At 40.2% G+C, this 25,273-nt stretch overlaps 1 protein-coding gene across 2 annotated transcripts in view; it reads left to right on the top strand.

The window, feature by feature from the left end:
* Positions 1 to 22,132, top strand: part of VSNL1 (visinin like 1) — a 137,768-nt gene extending 115,636 nt beyond the window's left edge. For both annotated transcript variants that reach the window (XM_030555386.1, XM_030555385.1), the window contains exons 3-4: positions 19,477 to 19,692; positions 21,177 to 22,132. In XM_030555386.1, coding sequence (XP_030411246.1) covers positions 19,477 to 19,692; positions 21,177 to 21,374 — 414 coding nt within the window. In that variant the 3' untranslated portion in view covers positions 21,375 to 22,132. The remainder of the gene's footprint in view (positions 1 to 19,476; positions 19,693 to 21,176) is intronic.
* The last annotated feature ends 3,141 nt before the right edge of the window (positions 22,133 to 25,273 follow it).

The following is a 25,273-nucleotide window of genomic DNA, read 5'->3' as shown; positions in this document are numbered from 1 at the left end:
CCATAGGCCTTATTCTGATACCATTTCCACTGATGTAAATCTGGAATATCTTGATTAAAATCAGTATAGTTATACCAACGTAAACCAGTGTGAGTGGACCAGAAGGGGTGCTAGTCCTTTTGTCATGGGTCATGTTTTCTAAACTTTTTATCATTGTTGTTGCTGTCCTCTGGACTACCTCAAATTTGTCCACAGCTTCCTGAAAGTGTGGCACCCAAAACAGGGATGCAGTGCTCTAGCTGAGGCCTCATCAGTGCCAAGCAGAGTGACTCGATTACCTGCCATATCTTGCGTACCATACTCCTGTTAATTCATCTCATAATGGCATTTGGCTTTTTCACAACAGCATCATATTGTGGTCTTACGTTCGCTTTGTGGTACCCTGTAACTCCCAGATCCTTTTCAGCAGTACTATTGCCTAGCCAGTGATTCCCCATTTTGTATTTGTACATCTCATTTTTCTGTCCTAAGTGTACTACACTGCATTTGTCTTTACTGAATTTATTCTTATTGATTTCAGACCAATTCTCCAATTTATCAATAGCCTATTGAATTCTAATTGTGTTCTGCAAAGTGCTTACAGTCCATCCCAGCTAGGTGTCATCCTGAGATTTTATAAATGTACTCTCCGCTCAAACATCCAAGCTGTTAATGGAAATACTGAATACTGGTCAATTGACTGTTGCTCAGAACCGACCCTCTGTAGGACCACACTTGATATGGCCTCCCATTTGGACAATAAACTGTTAATAATTACTCTGAATTCAGCTTTGGAACCAGTTGTGCACACATCATATAGCAATTTCATCTAGACCATTTTCCCCTATATAAGCTTATAAGAATGTTATTTGGAACTATGTCAAAAGCCTTACTAAAGTCAAACTTTATCACATCTACTGCTTCTCCCTGTTGAAGAAGGAGATTAGATTATACACAATAATCACATAATAAATTTGAACTTCTTTATATATTAAGAAGACCTCACAGCAAATAGGGCAACAGATATCACACATGGAAGAAATTATCACATATTTCAGTTCTAAATGTGCAGGAGTATAGACTGGATGACCTAATAAATCTTTTCCATCTGCTGTTTCTATGACAAGCATAATAAGCAAGGTCCACATGCAGTAACACGAAGCTTTCCACAAAGAACAAGCCTTCTGGTCCACTGACACTACAGTGTTGAGTGGTGCACTAAAACTTAAGAGGCACACTGCAAATAATTCAAACAAGGATAATTCACTAGCATGTCTCCTGAATACCCGCAGGCTCAGTAGGAATGTTTAGTCAGGCTGTTTGGTAATTTGAGCTGATTTTCAGGTGATGAGCATCCATGTCTCCTGTGGCAGTCAGTAGAAGCTGTGTGTGTTTGACAGTTCAGAAGATTGTTATTTGGTTGATTTGTTTGTTGTCTATTTTAACTCAAATATATAATAGACAGTTGGAAGAGAAAACCTTGTTATCAAAAGTCCCTCTGTCAAGGGCTAAGAAAACTACTGTTCCAATTCTCTGATCTTCCAAGGAGACCTCCAGAAAAAGCGGGGAAGACAAGATTTGATGAGTGAAGTCATCACTGATGTTAATGACAAAACTCTCATTGACTTCACTGGGGCCAGTATTTCACTGGATCTGTCTAAAGACGGGTCTACATACAAGCATGCATTCGAACAACAAAAGGTGTCGTTTAAAACTCATTTAGTTAGGCTTACCTGAGAGGACAAGAGTCACCACACAGAGACTTGCACTGAACTAACTATATCAATTTTATGAAACCCATTTACTTAGATCACTGGAAGTGTGTGTATAAAACAACTCTAAGGTCAAAAACAACTGGGGGTGGGGGGAATCTCTTTCCTGACTTTCTATTACAGGTCACTTTTAATAATACTTATCATTTCTTGTGTCTTTTTCCTAGACCATTTCTCAACATTATTAAACTTTCTTGCATTGGCGTTGACATTTTATTTCTGCTATTTATCTGTATTAACTTTATAGCAGAAAATACTCTGCTACCTTCTGCGATGCAGTGTGGCAGTGATACCAACAGCCTATGCTAATGCAGAAAGCAATGGTAATTCCAGTTCCTTACTAGGCATCCTGCAACTTGAAACCAGGTTCCATTTATATGGATCCATTGCATTCACATTGACTGTCAGGTAACAGATTTAACCAGTGAACATAAAACCAGAACTTTGAGCCTGGGGGAGCTGTGCTTAGTACAGGGCCCAGGAAGGCCTGGAGTGGGGAGAAGGTGGCTATGTATCGCAAGGCTGTTCTAGTTTTCACCGTTTGCAGTGGCTACCAAGGGACTGTTACAATAGCAAGGATTGCTGCAGTACAGTGTACTCAGGCTGTGTCTCTGCATTTGCTCTCTTAGGGCAGCTTTATGGCCCCTTTGCACCATAGAGGTGCTGGCGTATGAGCCATAATTTGGCCTTCTTTCTTCAAGTTATCCAACAGAGACTTGTGTATTAGCTCTGGGAAATACGCTGGCAGATGTATGACCTATGAGGAATGCATAGCTGTTTTCTGCAAAGATGGAATAATTGCAATAAGGGGAGGGATCCCAGGTCCTGATTTTGTGACCCATGAAGTCAGTGGGAGAAGGAACAGGCCCGATTCTGAAATGGCATCTCTTTCTACACTTGGACTAACTGCATTAAGATAAATGAAAATTACATCCTCAGCAATGTTGTTTCTTTACTGAGTATTCTATCAGCTCCTGCTGAAGTCCCATAGGTGAGCCAATGTAAATGTCATCAACTGCTTTGATAATTTTACAGTTCCTGCGGTTACACACGTGAAGTGCGATAGAATCCAGTGCCTGAGTTGTAGCATAGTGGTCCAAAGATTTTAAAAGGGGTATAAACCCAACCCAGTGAAAATATTTATTAACATTTGTGAAGAAATGATCATGCTTTGTCAGAGGCCTTGCAATTAAATGTGGATTTCTACAGCTTCATCTAAAAACTGGAAATAGCTTAGCAAAGCAAATGCCCGGTTTACTAGCCTATCTACTCAAGCACACAAACATAACCATCTGGTGGAGCAGAACTGTAGTATGTTCACAGTGTCTATTCCCTTGAATCCTCTTACAGTTATTAGAAAAATAGTTGTGAAGCTCTCCATAGAACTGTTGCTGCAAATTTGGGGAAAGCCCTACAAGCATCAGTTGCATATGAGGTGAATACAGCCCACACATTGTGAGCTTCTGACATAGGACAACTGCTGAGATTCCACTGCTGAACAGACTGATACTAGAAAGTGGGTTAACATCAGATCGGAGAGGGCCCCCTCTTTAATGTAAATCTGAACAGGGAACAGAGCTCACTACATAGACCTGTGTGCAGTGTAGCCAATTGTATTGCAGTATGCTGAAATATCATTCTGTAATGAAGATTTGGAACATGTTCCAATCTAGCTGTTAAAATCAACCCCCTGGAACTTCTGTAATAAAATTAATCCAGAGTAACTATGATTTGATTTTCCATATGTGTGAATAAAATAGTTCTAAGATGTATTCTTCAGATGCGTATTTGTGACTGTCTGTGGTAGTGTGGCACTATCTGGATGAAGACTGAGAACATTACAGAACCCTGTGCATTTGAAAGATCCAAACCACTTAACATTTGATTAAAGTATTAATGGACAATAAGCTTCTGTAATTACATCTGCTTACACTGAGCCAAATTCTGAAGTGCTTAGTCACTGCTTGTGCAGTCAAAACTCTCATTGTAGAGAATGGGAGTTTTGCCTAAGTAAGGACTGAGGGTTAGCTGGGGACCAGGACGGATAAGGGGGAGGGCTGATGGAAGCCGCTTGGGTATATATTGAAATGATTATGGAATTACCCGCACTGTACCGTTATTGACAGGTACTCCCAGACATTTAAGAATGGAATTGCTGCTTAATTAAACCGCATGCAGTGTCTTCTGTCCTTTGTTCAGCATAGCCGGACAATAACATCTTTCTTATCAATAAACAGAGGCAGATTCAACTTCCCCTAATTAAGAACATATGTATCAAAGTGCAGTCAAATGTCTGTAAACAATTTTGGGCTAAAGGATATAACACCAAATATCCCACTCTTAGTAATTTCAGAAATGCCACACGTGTATCCCGCTTGCATTTTATTGTACTCACAAATAATTCTGCTTTCCTACTTTGATAGCTGATTTTAGTAGAAACATAAACTCCTCTCATATATGGGGTAAATTATGCTCTAATTTTTTTTTTAATGGAAGACTCATGTATCTCTGGTAGGTTTCTGAATATAAAACACAATGTGATCATTAATTCATCCAAAACATAAGTACACGGCAATGTTGATTTGCCAGCAAAACAAGTTTTTTTGGAGTTTTATTTTCCCTAGTGGTGATACAGTCCAGTCTCTCACTATTACCTTTATTATGATCTGAAGGGAGTTTCTTGGAGGTCTGAAATGACCACATACAAATTTAATTCTAAATATAAAATTGTCAATAAATAAAACATTTTATTTTAGATGATCTTTCATGATTTCTTGTCTCATTGGGATCGAAATGATGTCTTGTAAAATGTTTCAAATCAGATGTTGTGATAAGCTTTCAAATTTTGCTTCAATTAAATATATTGTACTGATAAATCTAGACAATAAAATTTGGTCTGCATAGCTAGATTATTATACATTATTTTAATTGCTGTTTATAGTTCATATGCCAGACATTTTATACATTGTCAATTGAAATTAGATGATTTTGTTTTAGTACTTTCTGCTACCGTAAAGAGATTACATGTTTGAATTTAAGATTTCTTAATGCAGTCAGGATTTCACTCCTTGACTTTCAATAGATTTAGGAGCCTGTGTGCCTAAATCATTTCTGAAAATAGGACTCAGGCACTTATGAAAGTTGTCCCAACTTCCTTTGATGAATGCTAAGCTGGTTGAGATACAGCTTGGGCATAGACTAAACTGGAAAAAGGCATGCTTATTCTGTCCACACGGGGTGTTATACTAGTATAACTGTAATGGTTTAATTATACTAATATATTTCTGCTGTTAAATTTCTCCACATAGACAAACTCTGAGACTCTAGCCCTGTGTTAGGCTGAGTGAAGAGTTGTGATGAGGTGATTTTTTCTATCTGTGATCTAGAATCACATCCAACTTTCTAAACTAAAACCAAATTTTGACCACACAAGAAACCATTGCAATCACTGAACTAAACATTTAAGGCCCCATGTTAAAATGTGATTCAATTACAGTTTTAAAATAGGGATGTCAAGCTTGTGATTTGTTTTATTTTCCTGTACGGGCAAGTGAGTTCAGCATTTAGAAGTTTGGGCCATGCTGATATTTATTTATTGTTGTAACAAGTGACAAGATGCATATTTAGTAGAGGGAGTGTTGGCAAGTGGTTAAAGCAGGTGATTACAGGTTTATTCTAGCTTTGTTACCAGCTCACTCTGTGATCCTGGGCATGTGTTTAACCTCTCTGTCTCAGTTTTGCCCATGTGTAAAATGGGGTTAATAAACAACCTTCTGAGTGTGATCTGAGTGTTAATATTTAGAGAGTGCTTTGAGAGCAGCAGCTGACAATACTTTTTTAAAGGTCTGTTACTGGTAGAGGACCCACCTCCTGACATTACGAAGGTGCAGCTGTAACTAAATCTTCTAGACATTTGATTAATATTCCTAGTGCTTTGGTCTGGGGACCGTTAAAGCTATTTCCTAAGCTATTTGAACAAAACCAGAGAGAGCCACAGAGATTTGTCAGAAATCTTCCAGGAGACAAGAACCCCCTCAAATTGTCATCTTTTCCTAGACTGGGAACCAGCATTACAAAATAAAGGAAAGACCCTTCCCCTCCCCCTCAGTTAAAATTGCCTACTTATTCTAATAGTTAGAACATCCCTAGCACTGCAAAGGAGCGATGTGGCTGTTAAGCAGTTGCTTTACTCCAGTTGGAAAGCATGGATGAGAAAAGAGATGAGATTTGACAGGCAGAAATGCAAGAAATGTTAAATTTAACTTCTCACCTGCCCTTTGGATAGTCTGTAGCTGGTCAGCCATGGAATTCAATGCTGCACAAGGTCACAAAGACATACTTGGCTTTGATTTTATAAATGGCTAATTTTACGGTCACTAAGATGCATGGCAAAGGCAAGATCCTATACTGATAAGTGTAAATCAGTCTCATCCTTCCTGCTGTAAGCTAGTGGCAGCCAGGAAGATTTTTTTCCTTTTGACATAACACATTGTAAATCGGCCATGGTTTGGGTTACGTTTTTCCAAAGGAGCCTAACGGAATTAGGAATTTCAAGGGGAATGGGCCCCTAACTCCCTTAGGATCTTTTGACAATCCCTGTCTTGGTTCCTTATCTGTTTCTGAAACATCAAGTACTGGGCCTATGGCAGGTTGCCTGACTGGTAAATTCAATTTTTTCAGAACCATTTCTGTGCCTTCTAGGGATCCTTTCTCCTTTCCTTTTTCTTTGGGCAGCAGCTATTTTTACAGTAGGTAATACACTGTACACACTATGAAAAAGAAAAGTTTTAATAGAGAACAATAGCCTTTGTAGAGTTTGTAAACCAACCATATCATTCTATAATGTCTACACCGCCCTGGCAGTTTCAGACCAATTAAACTATATAGGATTTTTCCAAAAACGAAAAAAAAACCAAACCAAAGAAGTGTGTTTTGTTGTTTTCTGACCCAGTGATTTCATAATGATAAAGCTTAATTTCTTTAATTCCCAATGACATATGCCAGATTCCATCTACCAATGCATACTCCTGATCTACTCAAAGCAATAGACATTAAGCACTTATTTCTGAAAATCAGGCAAAGGTGGATGCAGCAACTTTGCATTTTATTGTGTGGATGTGAATAACCTCTCTCTTCCCCTTCATCCTCCTCAGCAGATTCTCTGCTTTAATAAAAATCAAGTAACTTTCCAATTTAGAAAAGCGACAAAGAGTCCTGTGGCACCTTATAGAACAGACGTATTGGAGCATGAGCTTGCATCTGACAAAGTGGGTATTCACCCATGAAAGTTTATGCTCGAATACGTCTCTTAGTCTATAAGGTGACTCATAGACTCGTAGGTCAGAAGGGACCAATATGATCATCTAGTCTGACCTCCTGCACAAGGCAGGCCACAGAACCCTACCTGTCCACTTTTATAACAACCCCTAACCCAGGACTGAGTTATTGAAATCCTCAAAATTGGTTTGAAGACCTCAAGCTGCAGAGAATCCACCAGCAAGCGACCCATGCCCCACGCTGCAGGGGAAGGCGAAAAACCTCCAGGGCCCCTGCCAATCCGCCCTGGAGGAAAATTCCTTCCCGACCCCAAATATGGTGATCAGCTAAACCCTGAGCATGTGGGCAAGACTCACCAGCCAGCACCCAAGAAGGAATTCTCCGCAGTAACTCAGTTCCCATCCCATCCAACATCTCCCCACAGACCATTGAGCAGACTTATCTGGTGATAATCCAAGACTGATTGCCCAAATTAAACTATCCTATCATAACATCCCCTCCATATACTTATCAAGCTTAGTCTTAAAGCCAGATAAGTCTTTTGCCCCCACTACTTCCCTCGGAAGGCTGTTCCAGAACTTCACTCCCCTAATGGTTAGAAACCTTCGTCTAATTTCAAGTCTAAACTTCCTAATATCCAGTTTGTACCCATTCGTCCTCGTGCCTACATTAGTACTAAACTTAAATAATTCCTCTCCCTCCCTAACGTTAACCCCCCTGATATATTTATATAGAGCAAGCATATCCCCCCGCAGCCTTCTTTTGGCCAGGCTAAACAAGCCAAGCTCTTTGAGTCTCCTTTCATAAGGCAGGTTTTCCATTCCTCGGATCATCCTAGTAGCCCGTCTCTGGACCTGTTCCAGTTTGAATTCATCCTTCTTGAACATGGGACACCAGAACTGCACACAGTATTCCAGATGGGGTCTCACCAGCGCCTTATATAACGGTTCTAACACCTCCTTATCCTTGCTGGAAATACCTCGCCTGATGCATCCTAAAATCGCATTTGCTTTTTTAACAGCCGTATCACATTGGCGGCTCATAGTCATCCTGCTATCAACCAATACCCCAAGGTCCTTCTCCTCCTCTGTCGCTTCCAACTGATGTGTCCCCAACGTATATCTAAAATTCTTATTATTAGTCCCTAAGTGCATGACCTTTCACTTTGCACTATTGTATTTCATCCTATTACTATTACTCCAGTTTACAAGGTGGTCCAGATCTTCCTGAATAGTATACCTGTCCTTCTCCGTGTTAGCAATACCCCCCAGCTTTGTGTCATCCGCAAACTTTATTAGCACATTCCCGCTCTTTGTGCCAAGGTCAGTAATAAAAAGGTTAAATAAGATCGGTCCCAAAACTGATCCTTGAGGGACTCCACTAGTAACCTCCTTCCAGCCTGACATTTCACCCTTCAATATGACCCGCTGGAGTCTCCCCATTTAACCAGTTCCTTATCCACCTTACAACTTTCATATTCATCCCCATCTTTTCCAATTTAACTAACAGTTCCCCATGTGGAACCGTGTCAAACGCCTTACTGAAATCGAGGTAAATTAGATCTACCGCATTTCCTTTATCTAAGTAATCTGTCACCTTCTCAAAGAAGGAGATCAGATTGGTTTGACACGATCTACCTTTAGTAAATCCATGTTGCAATTCGTCCCAATTACCATTGACCTCTATGTCCTTAACTACTTTCTCCCTTAAAATTTTTTCCAAGACCTTACTACAGACGTCAAGCTAACAGGCCTGTAATTACCCGGATCACTTTTATTCCCTTTCTTAAAAATAGGAACTACGTTAGCAACTCTCCAGTCGTACGGCACAACCCCCGAGTTTATCGATTGCTTAAAAATTCTGGCTAACGGGCTCGCAATTTCACACGCCAGTTCCTTTAATATCCTCGGATGGAGATTGTCCGGGCCCTCCGATTTTGTCCCATTAAGCTGTTCAAGTTTGGCCTCTACCTCAGTTGCGGTAATATCCACCTCCATATCCACATTCCCGTTTATCATCCCTCCATCATCGCTAAACTCCTCACTAGTCTTATTAAAAACTGAGGCAAAGTACTAATTTAGATATTGGGCCATGCCTAGGTTATCCTTAACCTCCATTCCATCCTCAGTGTATAGCGGCCCCACTTCTTCTTTCTTTGTTTTCTTCTTATTTATGTGGCTGTAGAACCTTTTACTATTGGTTTTGATTCCCTTTGCAAGGTCCAGTTCAATGCGGCTTTTAGCCTTCCTCACTTTATCCCTACATGTTCTGACCTCACCAAGGTAGCTTCCCTTGCTAATCCCGCCTTTCTTCCACTCCCTGTAAGCTTTCTGCTTTTTTCTAATCCCCTCTCTGAGTTGCTTGCTCATCCAGCTTGGCCTACAACTCCTGCCCATGTTTTTTTTCCCCTTTCTTGGGATGCAGGCTTCCGACACTTTCCGCAGCTGCGACTTAAAGTAATTCCAGGCCTCCTCCGCATTTAAATCCACAAGTTCCTCTGTCCAATCCACTTCCCTAACTAATTTCCTTAACTCTTTAAAATTAGCCCTCAAGAAGTCGAAAACCCTAATCCCAGATCTACATTCGTTTATCCTTCCATCTAGTTTGAACTGAATCAGCTCATGATCACTCGAACCAAGGTTGTCCCCTACCACTATTTCTTCTACGAGGTCCTCACTGCTCACCAAAACCAAATCTAAAATGGCATCCCCTCTCGTAGGTACTTCAACTACTTGATGAAGAAATCCATCCGCTATCACATCCAGAAAAATCTGACCCCTATTATTCTTGCAAGCACTCGTCCTCCAGTCTATATCCGGGAAGTTGAAGTCTCCCATAATCACACATTTCCCCTTTGTGTTTACTTCATTAAAGACATTAAAGAGGTCTCTATCCATATCCAAATCAGATCCCGGCGGTCTATAGCACACCCCAAGCACTATCTCAGGGGAAGCTCTAGTTGCTTTTTTACCCAGTGTGATTTTTGCCCAGACAGACTCTGTCTTATCCATTCCATCGCTTCTTATTTCATTACAGTTAATGTCATCGATGTACAAGGCTACTCCACCACCTTTGCCTTTCTTCCTGTCTTTTCTAAACAGCACATAGCCTTCAATACCTGTACTCCAGTCATGAGTACTATTCCACCAGGTTTCTGTTATCCCTATAATATCCGGTTTCACTTCCTGCACCAGTAGCTCCAGTTCCTCCATCTTGTTACCTAGGCTCCTCGCATTAGTGTACAGACATTTTAATTTTTGGCGTTTGGCATCAGTGACATTCTTTCTCCCGTCGTGCACAGACCTTCTACCACCAGCATCACCCGTTAATCTGGTTTCTACTCCACTATTCTTAGTCTCTTAGTTGCCTTTTACGGATCCAGACTAACACAGCTACCTCCGATACTTTCCAGTTTAGGTCATTTCATGTTTCGTTTGCTGGGAATAGATTGAGGAGGTTATTTCAGTTCCTGCTTCTGCCTAGGAATAGGGGGCACAGCAGTGTTCTTGTCCTCCTTTCTTCATCTCTAGGCCAGTTGTCTGTAACAAAACATTTTAAATGTACCTTAGTTTGAACACAAAGAGCACAAAAGGATAGTTTTAAAAATAGTTCAAGGACAGGCCAGGTGCCAATTTCCTCTTAAGTCGGTTCTTGGCTCCATTTCTTACATGGAAATCTTCTCAGAGCCAGAAGCTGCACAATGGAAACATTATCCATGTCTTTTTTCTTTAAACATTTTTGACAATGAGTTTTGGTTTGTCTGAAGCAAGAATACTAGAAATCCATAGCTGCAGGTTTAAGGGCTTTCTCTGGGTATTTCAAGCATCAATTACAAGTTCCAGTTCCTAGTCGGGAAGAGAGCTCCAGTTCAGTGATTCAGGGGCCTGCTGTTGTATTTGCTGTTAACCTGAGGACAAACTGAAATAGTGAAAAGCATGGAGCTCACTCATTTGTCTCAGCACTCAGATTTGGAACATATTAAATATCTTCATGTTAGCCCAGGGGAGACACTTCCAGCTCTTGGCCTTGATGAAGAGTAATAGAATATTATTCAATTCCCAGTTGTATGGGCATAACACAGATTAATGGGAGTCCTGTGCTTACACCAAGACTATGCCCACATGCTCATGTTAACTAGGGATGTACTGATACACGCATGGGTCTCCAAGAACAAATTTACAAAGACCCCTCTTTATTCTTTACTCACCCTGCTAGACAAAGAGTCCATCCTAACCACCCACCTCAGTTCTAGGGCTCCCAGTCTGACTGCTGGTCTCCAGAGTGTTTCTGTTGGAAGGGGATAGATGCCTAGTCTCATTAGCAGCTGGTCTCCTTCCCTGCTCCTCTTGTCTGTTTTCCTTGATTCACAGCAATCCATGCTCCCAGTATCTTCCTGACCCATTTCCTACAGTCTCCATCATTCACTCTGCAGCGCTTAGTTTAATGGGTTAAAGGGATACTCTGCTATGTTATGCCTCTCAGTTCCGGAGGGTAACTCCATTTCTGGTGCTTCTCAGTACAGGGGAGCAGAGTCACTGCACAGAAGAGTGACTGATGAAGACAAAACAGAATTTCTCATTCTGCTGCAGACAATCCTGACACCTCTAATGATGGCCTACAATCAGTGCCTAAGGAATGCCTGGGAGCCCAGGGGCATGTACATTACACCAAGGATGTTCGCAGGGAGTAGAACTGTAAAGCATATTAGTGAGGTTCTCTAGTTATGTAAGGCACAAAAATTATTTTTTCCAATTCCCTTCATCTTTTTGCCTTTCTCCATAGTGATTATAGTGACCACCAATGAAAGTAACAGAGAGATCTGCAAAGCTGTTGTCGGTCCCCTTTAGCAGTATGTGCTGACTCCTCGACAACAGCCAGGCTTCTCAGCCTAAACATGCACTTTGTGAGACAGCATGATTTTTGAAGCTTCATATCCTAAAAAATCAGAGAGAGAGTCACATACAAACACAATGTAAACAGCAATACAGTAACCATAACAATGTACCTAACCCACTATGCAATAGGCCAGCCTCCTGCTCCAACAGGATGAGGGTGAGATTTTCAAAGGCATTTAGTGTTCATCTAACTTTGGTCCCTGAGACTCCAGTGGAAAACAGATTAGGTTCATTATAACTCCCTTCTGAGGTGGAACCATCACCAGCCTCTGGTTGGAACAAATCAATGTGGAACAGCATCGCTGTTATACATTTAATATTAGACTGTTTATACTGGTTTGCAGAACTTGGGTGGAACTGTCACAGGAGCTAGCTCTGAATTTTCACTGCCCCAGACCTCCTTGTATTTAGCACAGTATTGCCAAACTGAAATTTTATCATGAACCTCACAATAGTTGGTATTTTTCTCAAAGTCCCAGACAGCGCACAGTCAACTTGTGGAACTCCTTGCCTGAGGAGGTTGTGAAGGCTAGGACTATCACCGCATTTAAAAGAGAACTGGATAAATTCATGGAGGTTAAGTCCATTAATGGATATTAGCCAGGATGGGTAAGGAAGGGTGTCCCTAACTTCTGTTTGTCAGAGGGTGGAGATGGATGGCAGGAGAGAGATCACATGATCATTGCCTGTTGAGTTCACTCCCTCTGGGACACCTGGCATTGGCCACTGTCAGTAGACAGGATACTGGGCTAGATGGACCTTTGGTCTGACCCAGCATGGTCATTATTATGTTCTAACGTTCTTATGCTGGAATCTGAGTTTTCTTTTTTAAAATACTTTCTAGCCCTTATGGTTTCAGAGAAAAGCCTGAAAATGTGACCCAGAATGCATTCTAAAGGCTCAGAAAGCAAAATGCAAATAAGGAGTCCTTTAAACTAAACAAAACCTCATCATAAACTCCTATATGGAGCTACTATAAGATGGGAGCATAACTGGTTAGAAAGCTGTTCCCAGAGAGGAGTTATCAGTGGTTCACAGTCAAGCTGGAAGACCATAACGAGTGGGGTCCCACAGGACTCAGTTCTGGGTCCAGTTCTGTTCATTATCTTCATCAATGATTTAGATGATGCTTAGAGAGTAAACTTATAAAGTTTGTGGACAATACCAAGCTGGGAGGGATTGCAAGTATTTTGGAGGATAGGATTAAAATTCAAAATGATCTGGACAAACTGGAGAAATGATCTGAAGTAAATAGGATGAAATTCAGTGAGGACAAATGCAAAGTACTCCACTTAGGAAGGAACAATCAGTTGCACACATACAAATTGGGAAATGACTGCCGAGGAAGGAGTACTGCAGAAAGGGACCTGGGGGGTCACAGTGGATCACAAGCTAAATATGAGTCAACAAAAGTGAACCATTATTCTGGGACGTATTAGCAGGAGTGTTGTAAGCAAGACACGAGAAGTAATTTTGCTCTACTCCATGCTGATTAGGCCTCACCTCGAGTACTGTGTCCATTTCTGGGTGTCACATTTCAGGAAAGATGTAGACAAATTGGAGAAAGTCCAGAGAAGAGCAACAAAAATGATTAAAGATCTAGAAAACATGACCTATGAGGGAAGACTGAAAAGATTGGGTTTGTTTAGTCTTGAGAAGAGGAGATATGATCATTTTCAAGTATATAAATGGTTGTTACAAGGAGGAGGGAGACAAATTGTTCTCCTTAACCTCTGAGGATAGGAGAAGCAGCTATGGGCTTAATTGCAGCAAGGGAGGTTTAGGTTGGACATGAGGAAAAACTTCCTGTCAGGGTGGCTAAGCACTGGAATAAATTGCCTAGAGTGGTTGTGGAATCTCCATCATAGAAGATTTTTAAGAGCAGGTTAGACAAACACCTGTCAGGGATGGCCTAGATAATACTTAGTCCCGCCATGTGGACTGGATGACCTCTCGAGGTCCCCTCCAGTCTTATGATTCAATTTTAAGCCAATTTCATGATTTTTGAACACGGAGGTTGGTAATGATGTGAATGGGAATGGTATGTTTGCTCTCCTGTAACTGGACTTATAAGAGGTTTCCTTTTAGTAAGCTATTACCAAAAAGAGAGAGAACGTTTTCTTACCGTGGTTCATAGTGTATTACCTTTGCATATTCACACTTGAGAAATTCACTCATGCTGGTGTCACTGAGCCTTGGGCCCTGTAGAAGCCTAAAAATGAACCAAGAATACTTCTTCAGATTAGAGCCTGAGGAAGGGGGCAACCCTGGTATCAAAGACATCTGCTTCCTCATCTTAGAAACCATCTAACTCAATTCAGGCCTAATTCTATCACTGTGCAAGCATGGGATTGTGGCCCTAATTTTGGGCTGTCCTTTGGGGTCTAAGGCATCAAAGATCCCCGTTGCCAAACACTTAATGCCAGGCAGCCTAGATTCATTATTTGAGATACCAGTTTGGTTGAGAATAACTGAGTAAATATCTACTTAAACTTTTGTAAGGCATTTGATTGAGTCCTGCATGCCATGCTAATTTAAAAAAAAATTAATGCTACATAATATCACTCACACACACACACATTAAATGGATTAAGAACTAACGGACCGATCTCAGCAAGTAGTTGTCAATGGAGAATCACCATTAAATGGGGGTGATCCTAGTGAGGTTCTGCAGAGATTGGTACTAGGTCCAACACTACTCAACATTTTTATCCAGGATCTGGATGTAACTATAAACTCACTGCTGATAAAATTTGCAGCTGTCACAACAATTGGCAGAGTGATAAATAATTATGAGGACAGGGCAGTCATATAGTGTGATCTGGATTGCCTGGTAACCTGAGCCCATTTTAACAAGATGTATTTTAATATAACCAAGTGCAAGCGACTACACCTAGGAACAAGGAATGCGGATTATGCCTTCAAAATAAGGTACCACAGCCTGAAAGCAATGACTCTGAAAAGGATTTAAGGGTCACAAATAACTGAACATGAACTCCCAGTGCGTGCTGCTGTGGTGAAAGGGCTAATTGGATCCGTGGCGATATAAACAGGAGTGTTGAGTAGGGCTTTGATTTCACTCATGTGCATGGCCTTGGTGAAATCAGTAACGGATACTGCATACAGTTCTGGTGTCCACATTTTAAGGATGTTGAAAAATAGGAGAGGGTGCAGGAAAAAGAGCCACAAAGATTATTTGAGGACTGGTGAAAATGATGAGAGACTTAAAGGGCGGAACCTATTTAGTTTATCTAAAAGATTGAGAGATTACTTGATTACAATGTATAAGTACCTTTGTGGGGTGATAATAGCGAGCACTAATGTGCTTTTTAACTTTGCAGAGCAACTTGAGCAAGGCATAAGAAGAATCAAGGGCTGGAAGCTGAAGCCAGACAAATTTAAATTAGACACCTGTTTTTTGTCTTATTTTAAACAAACAATGAAGGCAATTAACCATTGGAACACGCTACCAAGGGAAGTGGTGGATCTTTCATTTCTTGATGTCTTCAGGAAAAGCTTGGATGCCTTTCTGGAATGTATGCGTTAGCCAAACATAAGTTATTGGGTTCAATATCGGGGTACTTGGGTGAAGTTTAAGGGCATGATCTATACAAGTCAGTCTAGATCAAGTGGTCCCCAAACTATGGGGCACCCTCTCTCTGGGGGGATGCAGCAGGGCCCAGGTCACCCCAACATCAGGCAGGGAAGGAATGCCACCCAGCCTCCACTCTGCCCCAGCCTTGGCTCCTTGCTGCAGCTCCACTCTGCCTCCCACCCCAAGCTGTGGCTTTGCTCCTGGCCCCATCCCCAACCCCAGCTCTGCTCCCAGCCACAGATCCAAGCGTGGTCCCACTCCCAGCGCCCAACGGCTGGGGGTGGTGGACAGAGGTAAGGGGGGGTATGATGTAAAAAGTTTGGGGACCACTGGACTAGATAATTGAATGATCCCTTCTGGCCTTAAATCCTATGAAATTGTGAAATAACAATCCATGGAATGACACTCCTTGAGGCACATCAGGTTTTGGGCATGTCCATGTAAAGCTGGTGTATTTTATAGGGATAGGAGACGACTCTGGAATGGAAATAAGCCAAGGAACCAGGACAGAGATAGCTCAGCAGTCTAAACTGCACAGCAATGCAGAAGCCACCTAAAATTCTCTGTCTAAACCTCACAAGATGTTAACAGGAAACTTTTGGTTTGACCTTGGAAAAGTTCTCTGGGCATGTTGACCATGAAGAGGCAGGAGGTGAGGGGTTTGGGGACTAGAAACTAAATGGTGCATGTCTGGTATCATGAGAAGACACCCCCACTCAGTGCTGCTCTTCTAGCAGGTTCCTAAAGCCTACTGTTGCCATGGGCAGGTGGGTGCACCCCACAATTGGGAATATGCAGAGGCCGCTTCAGACAGGAAACCGATTTTCCAAACTGTACAATGTCCATATATTTTATAAAAACATCTTGTGGCACTATTTCATTTTAATGGGAATCAAAACTATTCTAACAATGAATGGCTAAAGCTAGTTTCTATAATTCACCAATATTCCAATCAACTTCCACATTTCGTAAGACATTCCAGAGGTCCCCAAACTGTGGGGCATGTTGCCGTAGGGGAGCAGGAAGGATCATTTGGTGGGGGCACAGCTGGAGCATTGGGGTGGGGAGGGAGTGCCATCCAGCTCTGCTCCCGGCCCTGGTCCCAGCTGCCGGCCTCATGCCTGGGGCAAGGGGGGTTATAACCCTGAATAGTTTAGGGACCACTGCACTATTGCATGGCAACACGTACCACTGGAGATTTGTCTGAATTTGCTTTGTACCTTTCTAACATTGCTGCCCTCTGCATGTTTGTAAGCTATATCTGTCTGTTGATGATTGGACTTCCACATCTCTTTGCAGAATTAACTTGCAAGAATTGCTTACCTAGTAGGGACCATAAATATTTGACAAGCAGAAAAACAGCCTGATATACAAATATCCTTTAGGCAAACACAAGGAAAGCAACATTGTTCATCAGCTCGTTCAGCACTACAGCAAAGTACACGTAGAGGTCAGAATGAAAGAAGGGCATGAAAAGAGATAAAAAATGCAATGTGGTTGTCTACTTTATCCAAACTCTGACTCAATTCCTGCTTGAGGCATAGCTGCATACATAGCTTAAGATTTCAGGCCCAAATCTCCACTTGTTCCTTGTCTAGTCATGAGCTCCAGCCCAAGCTGCAACGTCAAAGCCATCTCTACGCAGCTGTTTTCAATATGAGCCCCGCTAATGTGAGTCTGTGGACCCAGACTGGGAGGCTCACTCCCAATGCAGTGTAGACATACTCTCTTAGTGCAGCTTTCGAATGCGAATGGTTAAAATATGATGTACTTTGTAATGGTAGCTTAACCTAATACAATCCAAAGATGTATGATGTACATATCTGGTTAGGGGCCCAGGGCCAAGATTAATATACTCTCAACTGATAAAAATGGCTAATCACACATGCCAATGAGCATCTTGTTCTCTGTTCAGTGAGGGATACAGCCTGATCCCAGTGCATGGAGCAGCAGGGCGAAGGGCATAAGGAATCCTAGTTTTTGCCCCTCCCCTTTCTGCCACAAAAGTTGCAGCAGCAGAGCTGCTACCAGAGCCTCAGGAAAGCAGCAGCTCCCACAAGGTGGAAATGGCTGATGGAATGCGCATAGTTATGGATCCTCAAGATCCCAGACCTACCCTACTCCCACCCACGGGCAGCTCTGTTCTACAGTGTACAGGCAGCATGTGCCACTGTGCAAACTTGTACCACACTGCATATAGTGTAGTGGCATTTGGGGCCCTAGACAGCAGGAAGGTTGCCCTGGTTCTAAAATGATTCCCTCATATTCAACATTAGTTAAGATGAAATGTTGAATGGTATCCCCCATCCCCACAACCTCATTGTGGCATTATCTCATGGCAGTGGCCACAGACCTCAGTCAGATTCCATGGTGCTGGTGTTGTATGAACATACGTCCTGAGCCAGGAAGCACTTAAGTCCCTTTGCCCTCATTGGGATTTCAACATGAGCTTGAAAACATCCTTCCTGAATGACATTTTCTTGCACTGAGCCCATAGGGGAGAGAATCTCTGTGAGTAGGACATTACAGTTACTAGAAAGTCTCAGCCCCTGACATGCATGCAACGGTAATTTTAATTTTAAACTGGAATGTGCTGCATATTTACCTAATAGAAACTGAGAAATGAACATGAGTAGCATAATGTAATATTTAGTTGGATCTCAGTTTATTTCCCATTTACTTGTATTATGCAAATCAGCATAAGTAAACATATGTTCCTGATTTTGTACTGTATGTGTGAATTTATTATAATAAACAAAAAAATAATAGCAGTAAACATGCCCGTGTACTTGACTTAGGGTGACCAGATGTCCCGATTTTTTAGTGAAAGTCCCAATTTTGGGGTCTTTTCCTTATATAGGCTCCTCTTACTCTCTACCCCCTGTCCTAATTTTTCATGTTTGCTGTCTGGTCACCCTAACTTGACTGCAGAAAAACAACCGATTTCTCTTAAGGAGAAAAAATACTGAATTTAAAAATAAAGACAGTGCTGTTCATCTGAGCTTGTGGCATTTGTTGCAATAATTCCTATACTTAGAACAGATCTCAATGCAAATGCAGTTGTAAATGTAACTACTGCTGATGATCCATACCCCATTTAAAGGAACCCACTGTAAAAGGCAGTTATGATCAGAAAAATGGCTCTAAAAGATCATCCTAACATTTTATTTAAGTCAGAGATGTTTTACTTCCCTTTCTCAAGATAAGGTTTTCATTGCTATTCATACTGCAGAGCAGTACTGCACAATTCTCATGGTGGCACAGAGCTAACCCACCATGAGAATTGTAGTTGTTCAAGCTAGAATAAAATCCACCAGCAATTGAATTGTTAACTAATGGCTGAATCCTGCATTGGATGGCAAAGTCCCTGTTGACTTCATTTGGAATCAGATTAGGCTACATTTTTCAAATGCAGAATATTAAGAAAGATACTTGAGCCAGAAAAAAAAATCAGCTTGGTTTTTAGATGACAGGCTGAATTTTGAAGGCTGGAAGATAAGAAACTGTCTCTCTACATATAAACCAAGGAAATTTCCTCTGGAAGCCGCTGCTATAAAGAAACATGGGATACTAGCTCCCTCAGTGCTATTGTTTTTATTTACAATCACTTCTCAGTGTATAGCTGCACTTTAAGAATTATCTGGTTTAACGTTAGCTTTGAAGATAAAGGTAGTGGGTGGGTACAAAATATTTCCTTGTTGGAAGCTTTTTTTCCCCTTCTCTTTTTATGAAAAAGTGTTCTTAATGCTTTACTGTACAATTACCATGCACTTTTGTAAGGAGTCACTTTCTAATATTAGGCACTGATAGACTATATTGGCTTATTGCTGATAAATTGAGAATATGCAATAAAATCTTCAGATCACAGTAAGTCTTCCTAAAAGCTTCACTTCAATATTTCTGTATGCAGATTGTTCCCTTGAACATCCAATGACTGCATTTATATTTCATTTTGCAGTTTTTTCCATATGGAGATGCTTCAAAGTTTGCCCAACATGCCTTCAGAACCTTTGATAAGAACAGCGATGGAACCATTGACTTCAGAGAGTTCATTTGTGCATTGTCCATCACCTCAAGGGGTAGTTTTGAACAGAAACTAAACTGGGCCTTTAATATGTATGACCTAGATGGAGATGGTAAAATTACAAGAGTGGAGATGCTGGAAATTATAGAGGTAAGATAAATATTACACATTGTTCCAAACATAAGTTTTGAACATTTTCCATACGGTGTAGCACCCGTTCCAGTACACAAACTTCCTGATACAAACACTAACAAGCAGCACACATGGGTGGCGTGCCGAGCTCAGAAGAGTTGGTGCATAAAACATGCAGCCTGTGCACAGAGAACTTGTATTTCTCTAGAAGCTGTGCTGATAATGCTGAAATCTAACTAAGTCTTACTGGTTTGTAGAAAGCATAGTTTCACCAAGGAGTTTGCATCTCACAACACATTAAGATAGTTAGAACTTATCTGTCCAACATTAGAATGCAAATTCTATTAGTAACTAGAATCTTCCATTATAAAAATGTGCAGTAGAAGTAACGTCTAAAAATGTTGCCAAATTAGTGATTACATACAGTAGCTTAATTGGATTCTCCAAACAGTAATATTTCCAGTTGTAAAAAAACCATTCCATTATCTAAAATATGATATTCCAGTGTTCACTAAACATTGGAAATTTGTTATAGACTTGTTCAGTTGGCCCCCATCTTAACAGAATAATGATCATGTAATGCAGAGCCATCATTTAGTGTCATTTCTCAAAGTGATTAACAAATGGAAAGATTTAAAAAAAAATGTTTCCATGATTTCTGAGGGCAGTGTATGCACACTTGCATATACTTATATTTTAAGAGATACATTTGATAATTTTCTGATGTGTGTAAAAAACATACAGCTGAACACTTCTAAGACCTCAAATAGGAATTCTCAAAGTGACATATAGTTCTAAAACAAGCTTAAATCTTTACCTGATGGAAAAATCTTTTCATTCTTGGTCAAGTGTTCTACAGATGATTACGGTAGGTTTACTTCTTACCAACCAAGATAATCTTGTAACAAAAACGTAACAAAAACAAAAACAAAAAATCCAAACAGTTGAAGAATATGACCTTAGGAAACTGATCAGTCAGTTTATACAAAATGTTTCAAAGAGATGAAAAACCTCAGATTGCAGAAGCGCACACACATCTGATCCAGAGCATAGGGGGATTTGAGCTGTAGTGCTGTTCTAGTTTGTTTTAAGACTACAGGACTACACTTCTATTGGATTATCATAAATAAAACTACGCATCTACTTGTAATTGGAAACTCACTTATAACAGTAAAGTTATGATTTTCTTTAAACAAAGGTTTCAAGTGTTTGAAGAATCAAATTAGTTCTAATGTGCCAAATGGAATAAACATTTTAAAGAAGCCTGTATTTATATTAATGAATTTCATTAAAATATTTAAGAGGCTGTTTTTCCTTGTCAGAAGCAAATGGGTCTGGGATTTTTAAAGCTAATTTGAAGGCATAATCACCATCTCAAGTTAGAAAATCAACTCTGCATATAATCATGACACCCAGAACCATGTACTGACTAGACTTAATTATACTTACTCCAAGTCTTGATTTTTTAAATTTATTATTTACCTTTTTGTGTCTTTCCAAAGGCCATTTACAAGATGGTGGGTACTGTGATAATGATGAAAATGAATGAGGATGGTCTCACACCAGAGCAACGAGTAGACAAGATTTTCAGCAAAATGGATAAGAACAAAGATGACCAGATCACACTGGATGAATTCAAAGAAGCTGCAAAGAGTGATCCTTCCATTGTATTACTCCTGCAGTGTGACATTCAAAAATGAGCTAATGTAAAATGCATTATGGACTGCACAGAAGTTTAGATGTTCCATTCAGTTTGCAGCTATTTCCACACACACAAAAATTGCTTGGACTACCTATAAATGGACTTGCTTCTTGTGTTTGAAACACTAGTGTGCATGAGAATGTCATTTGCTAAAGAATTTTAAAAGTATATATTGTAAAAATAAACTGCCACAACGTGATGTGTGCAATGTCATTTCATAACAATCCTATTCCTCTGAAGCCTGTGCAGCAGTACCGTGCTGCAGTGAAATACTATTGATTGTTCGTTTTACTGATGCTAGCTATGTGTCTCCTAGCTTGAGTAATGTTAGTGACACTGACTTCCCATCGTAATGTAACTGTTGATTATAAACCATGTCACCATTCTGCTGTAAAGTAGTACTGGACAGACAGAGGCGAAAGTTCCTCAGTTCATGAGTCTGATCCACACATGTGCTTGTATTGTCAGTGAATATAAATGTAATTCATTTGCATGCCTTTTAGGTTTGCCTTAATTCTTACCTCATTTGCATCCTTTCAATCTGGAAAGAGCTATGTCAGAGGAATGCAGTATGAACAAAATTAAGTAAATCCTGCTAAAATGTTCCCTTAATTAAAAAGTATATATACATTTAAAATATTGTATTACTGGACGTTTAAAAAAGTTTTATTGGAACTATATTGATTTCTGCCTGAATTTTCAAAAGCTTCTAAAGAGGTTGCAATATAAGTCCCAAAATAAATTTATAACATTTGACTCCCCCCCCCCCCAAATTCTTATTTCACATCTTTAGCATGTTGCTACTGAGAGAAAAAAAAAAAATTCAGTCACGACAAGAATCTGCTACTACAATACTGGAAAAACTACATATTTTGTTATGAAAACAGTATAAATGGAATTGGAAGAAGAACTCAATTCTTGTCCAAAGGGCCTTATTTGATGAATTGTAATCAAATGCTGTGGTTCTAATATGTATCTGTAGGGACAGATTCTCAATTCTACATGTCAGAAAGAAAACAGCAGGTAAAAATACAAAGGTGCTCACCCTCAAAATTCTTCCTTATCCGGTGGTATTCTAATATCTGATCTCCCTAATAATATGGCACTGGCAGCAAATCCTGCTTTTGCAGAAGTAGTCACTGCTACAGTATATTTCACAGAAGAAAAAGCAGCTAGGGAATAGGACAGTGGGACTTCTCAGAGCATTGCCAGAAGAGCTGTGATATGACTGTAAACTTGCAGCTCCTCTCTCCTGGTACCTCCTTCAGAAAAATCACTGAATATTGGAGACCATGTCCTGCTCATAAAAGGACCTTGATTTCAAGTATGTAATACTTCTATATTAAATGCCTTGGATCTATCACCCATTATTGTTACTGCATACAGTCCTGTTAAGTCTGATATTCAAAACATTCAGGTCAAGATTCTTTCTAGGTAGCTTAAAATAAGTTCCTCAGAAGCCTTGATTATGGAGGAGAAAACAGACACAACTGACATCCGAGTAAGGTTCTCACTCAGAATTAACTCTTCAGAGGGCAGCAGCAACAACAGAGTCATTAGAGTGGAGTTTAAGATTTAATGGCTACAACCACTGTAAGGCGAACATTTTCAAGGCCTACCAGCCGCTAATTCAAAACTCAAACTGGAAGAAAAGGGGTTGCTTTACTTCCTGACAATTTTTAAAGTATTGTTTCATTTCACCCAGAACCTGAAAGCATCCTTTTAGATTTCCAGCCAGCAAGAATGTCAATTCTCTTTTGCTTAAATAGATTTCTAAACTACTTCTAAATCAAAGCACCATCCATTCTCTTGACCTAAAGCTGGCCTAACTCTCCGTATTTTATCCCACATAGCACTATAACATGAATGAGATCAAATAAAAAAGCAAAGAGGATAGCAGAAAATCTATGAGATAACAGATAAGCAACTCATCCCATTACATGGCTGAAATCACCTGGAATGACTTGAGGAACTGCAGATAACATTTCACTTGTCCAGCTCTCTAAGGCCCTCTTAAGTTTATTAGCCTTTGACTTCCCTTAAAATGCTTTACAGGATTATGGCAGAAAAATACAATGCATGTACTGTGGCCATGTTTGCCAGTCGGGGAAGACAGCAATGCTCTAGTGCCTTAAAATTACTTTTGTTACCTTTTGAAGAAGCCACACAGTTCAGCCCATCTCCAAATCATGCCTCAAAAAAACAAGACAAATCATCCCTGCATTTCGAGACTCAAAAAGCAAGCTGGGTTCTAAGCTTCAAGTCAGAGTAAACATCTCCAAACAAGTCAATAAATAAGGAGCAAGCATTTTTTTGACACGTCCATATGTTGCAGATTCTTCACCATAAAACTTTCCCGTGAAGCATACTAATAATTAAATCGTCTTTTGATCAGAATCAGTTCAGTTGGTCCACCCTCATCATGATAACAGACATGATCCCATTTAATTTGCCTGTTCACATTAAGCAGCCAAAGACAGAAATTTCAACTACTATTTTGCACGAGAATTTCATTAAGACACTGCTATTAGTACCCTCACTAAATTTATTAAGTGGTATAATTCATGTTAGTTTAAAAATAATTAAGTGCTTATTAAACGCTAAGCTACTAATTATATATTGAGTACTTCCTTAAATTAATGCTCATATCAATCACTGCTTTATTTACTGTGACTTGCAGTGGGTCTTCTACATTTCACTTAGGGCCTCATATTAAAGAAAATGAAAAAGCTCCAACAGATTTCAGTGGCAATGAGCTCAAGACATTAAAGCACTGCCATTGGCTTGAATATAAATGTCAGAAAGGTAATTATGGCAGCATTAAGATTGTCTTTTTGTAGCCCAACAGCCATATCACAGGCATAAGTAAATCAATATCTCTAAGGCCACGTCCAGACTAGGTATTAAAATCGATTTTAGATACGCAACTTCAGCTACGGGAATAACGTAGCTGAAGTCGAATTTCTAAAATCGAGATACTCACCTGTCTGGACGGCGCGGCATCGATGTCCGCGGCTCTCCGTGTCGATTCCAGAACTCTGCTTGGGTTGATGGAGTTCCGGAATCGATGTAAGCGCGCTCGGGGATCGATACATCGCGTCCAGACTAGACGCGATATATCGATCCCCGAGCAATCGATTTTAACCCGCCGATGCTGCGGGTTAGTCTGGATGTGGGCTAAGAACAGGAGAACTCAAGAACCAAAAAGGCTCATTTCAAGAGCATTACAAGAACAAGGTGATTCAGCTATTGTATGAACAACTGATTTATTCAGGGCAAATCAACTTCAAAAGACGTCCTGTCAGTGCCTATGAAGTTCTGTCAGTCCCACATTTTTATACTTTACAGGAACTGATAAATTCAGAAGAAACACATCATGTGATTTGAACAGAAAGCCTGAAGAAATGTTTGCTGTTGCTTTAAATAGTTTAAGAAAAGTCTACCTATTTCTGGAAACTGCTATAAAACTGGGATCGCGTATAAAAGCTAGAAGGATATTTAGTGAGAGCTGCAGTAATTTAACTCTCTAGTCCTCTTCCAGCAGTTATCTAAAAAGGCAGAAATGAAGGATGTATATATATTTAAGATGAAGCAGGCTTTTCCTTTTGCCTTTACACACTTTTTATGCACTTCATTCTATTCGATCTTGAAGAAAGTCAGTGGGAACAAATGCCATGTTATTCTTTTGGTTCGTATTTTGCCAGCAAGGGCCTTACAGGACTTCTTCCCAGTGGCAGTAGATGTCAGTAAATCTTAATTAATTTATCACTTAGTTTAAGAGCATGTAGTGAGATTAAGGTTCCACATCAAATAGCTCATGAAAGAGAGCAAAAAAACAAGTGTATTATAGAGGAAAACCATAGTTTTTGGCATCAAGTATGCACAGTTTGTGTTCTC

This window comes from Gopherus evgoodei, chromosome 3, assembly GCF_007399415.2.
Source record: "Gopherus evgoodei ecotype Sinaloan lineage chromosome 3, rGopEvg1_v1.p, whole genome shotgun sequence".
NCBI lineage: Eukaryota > Metazoa > Chordata > Testudines > Testudinidae > Gopherus > Gopherus evgoodei.
Note: the sequence above shows the minus strand (reverse complement) of the source record. Positions and strands in the feature narration are given on the sequence as shown.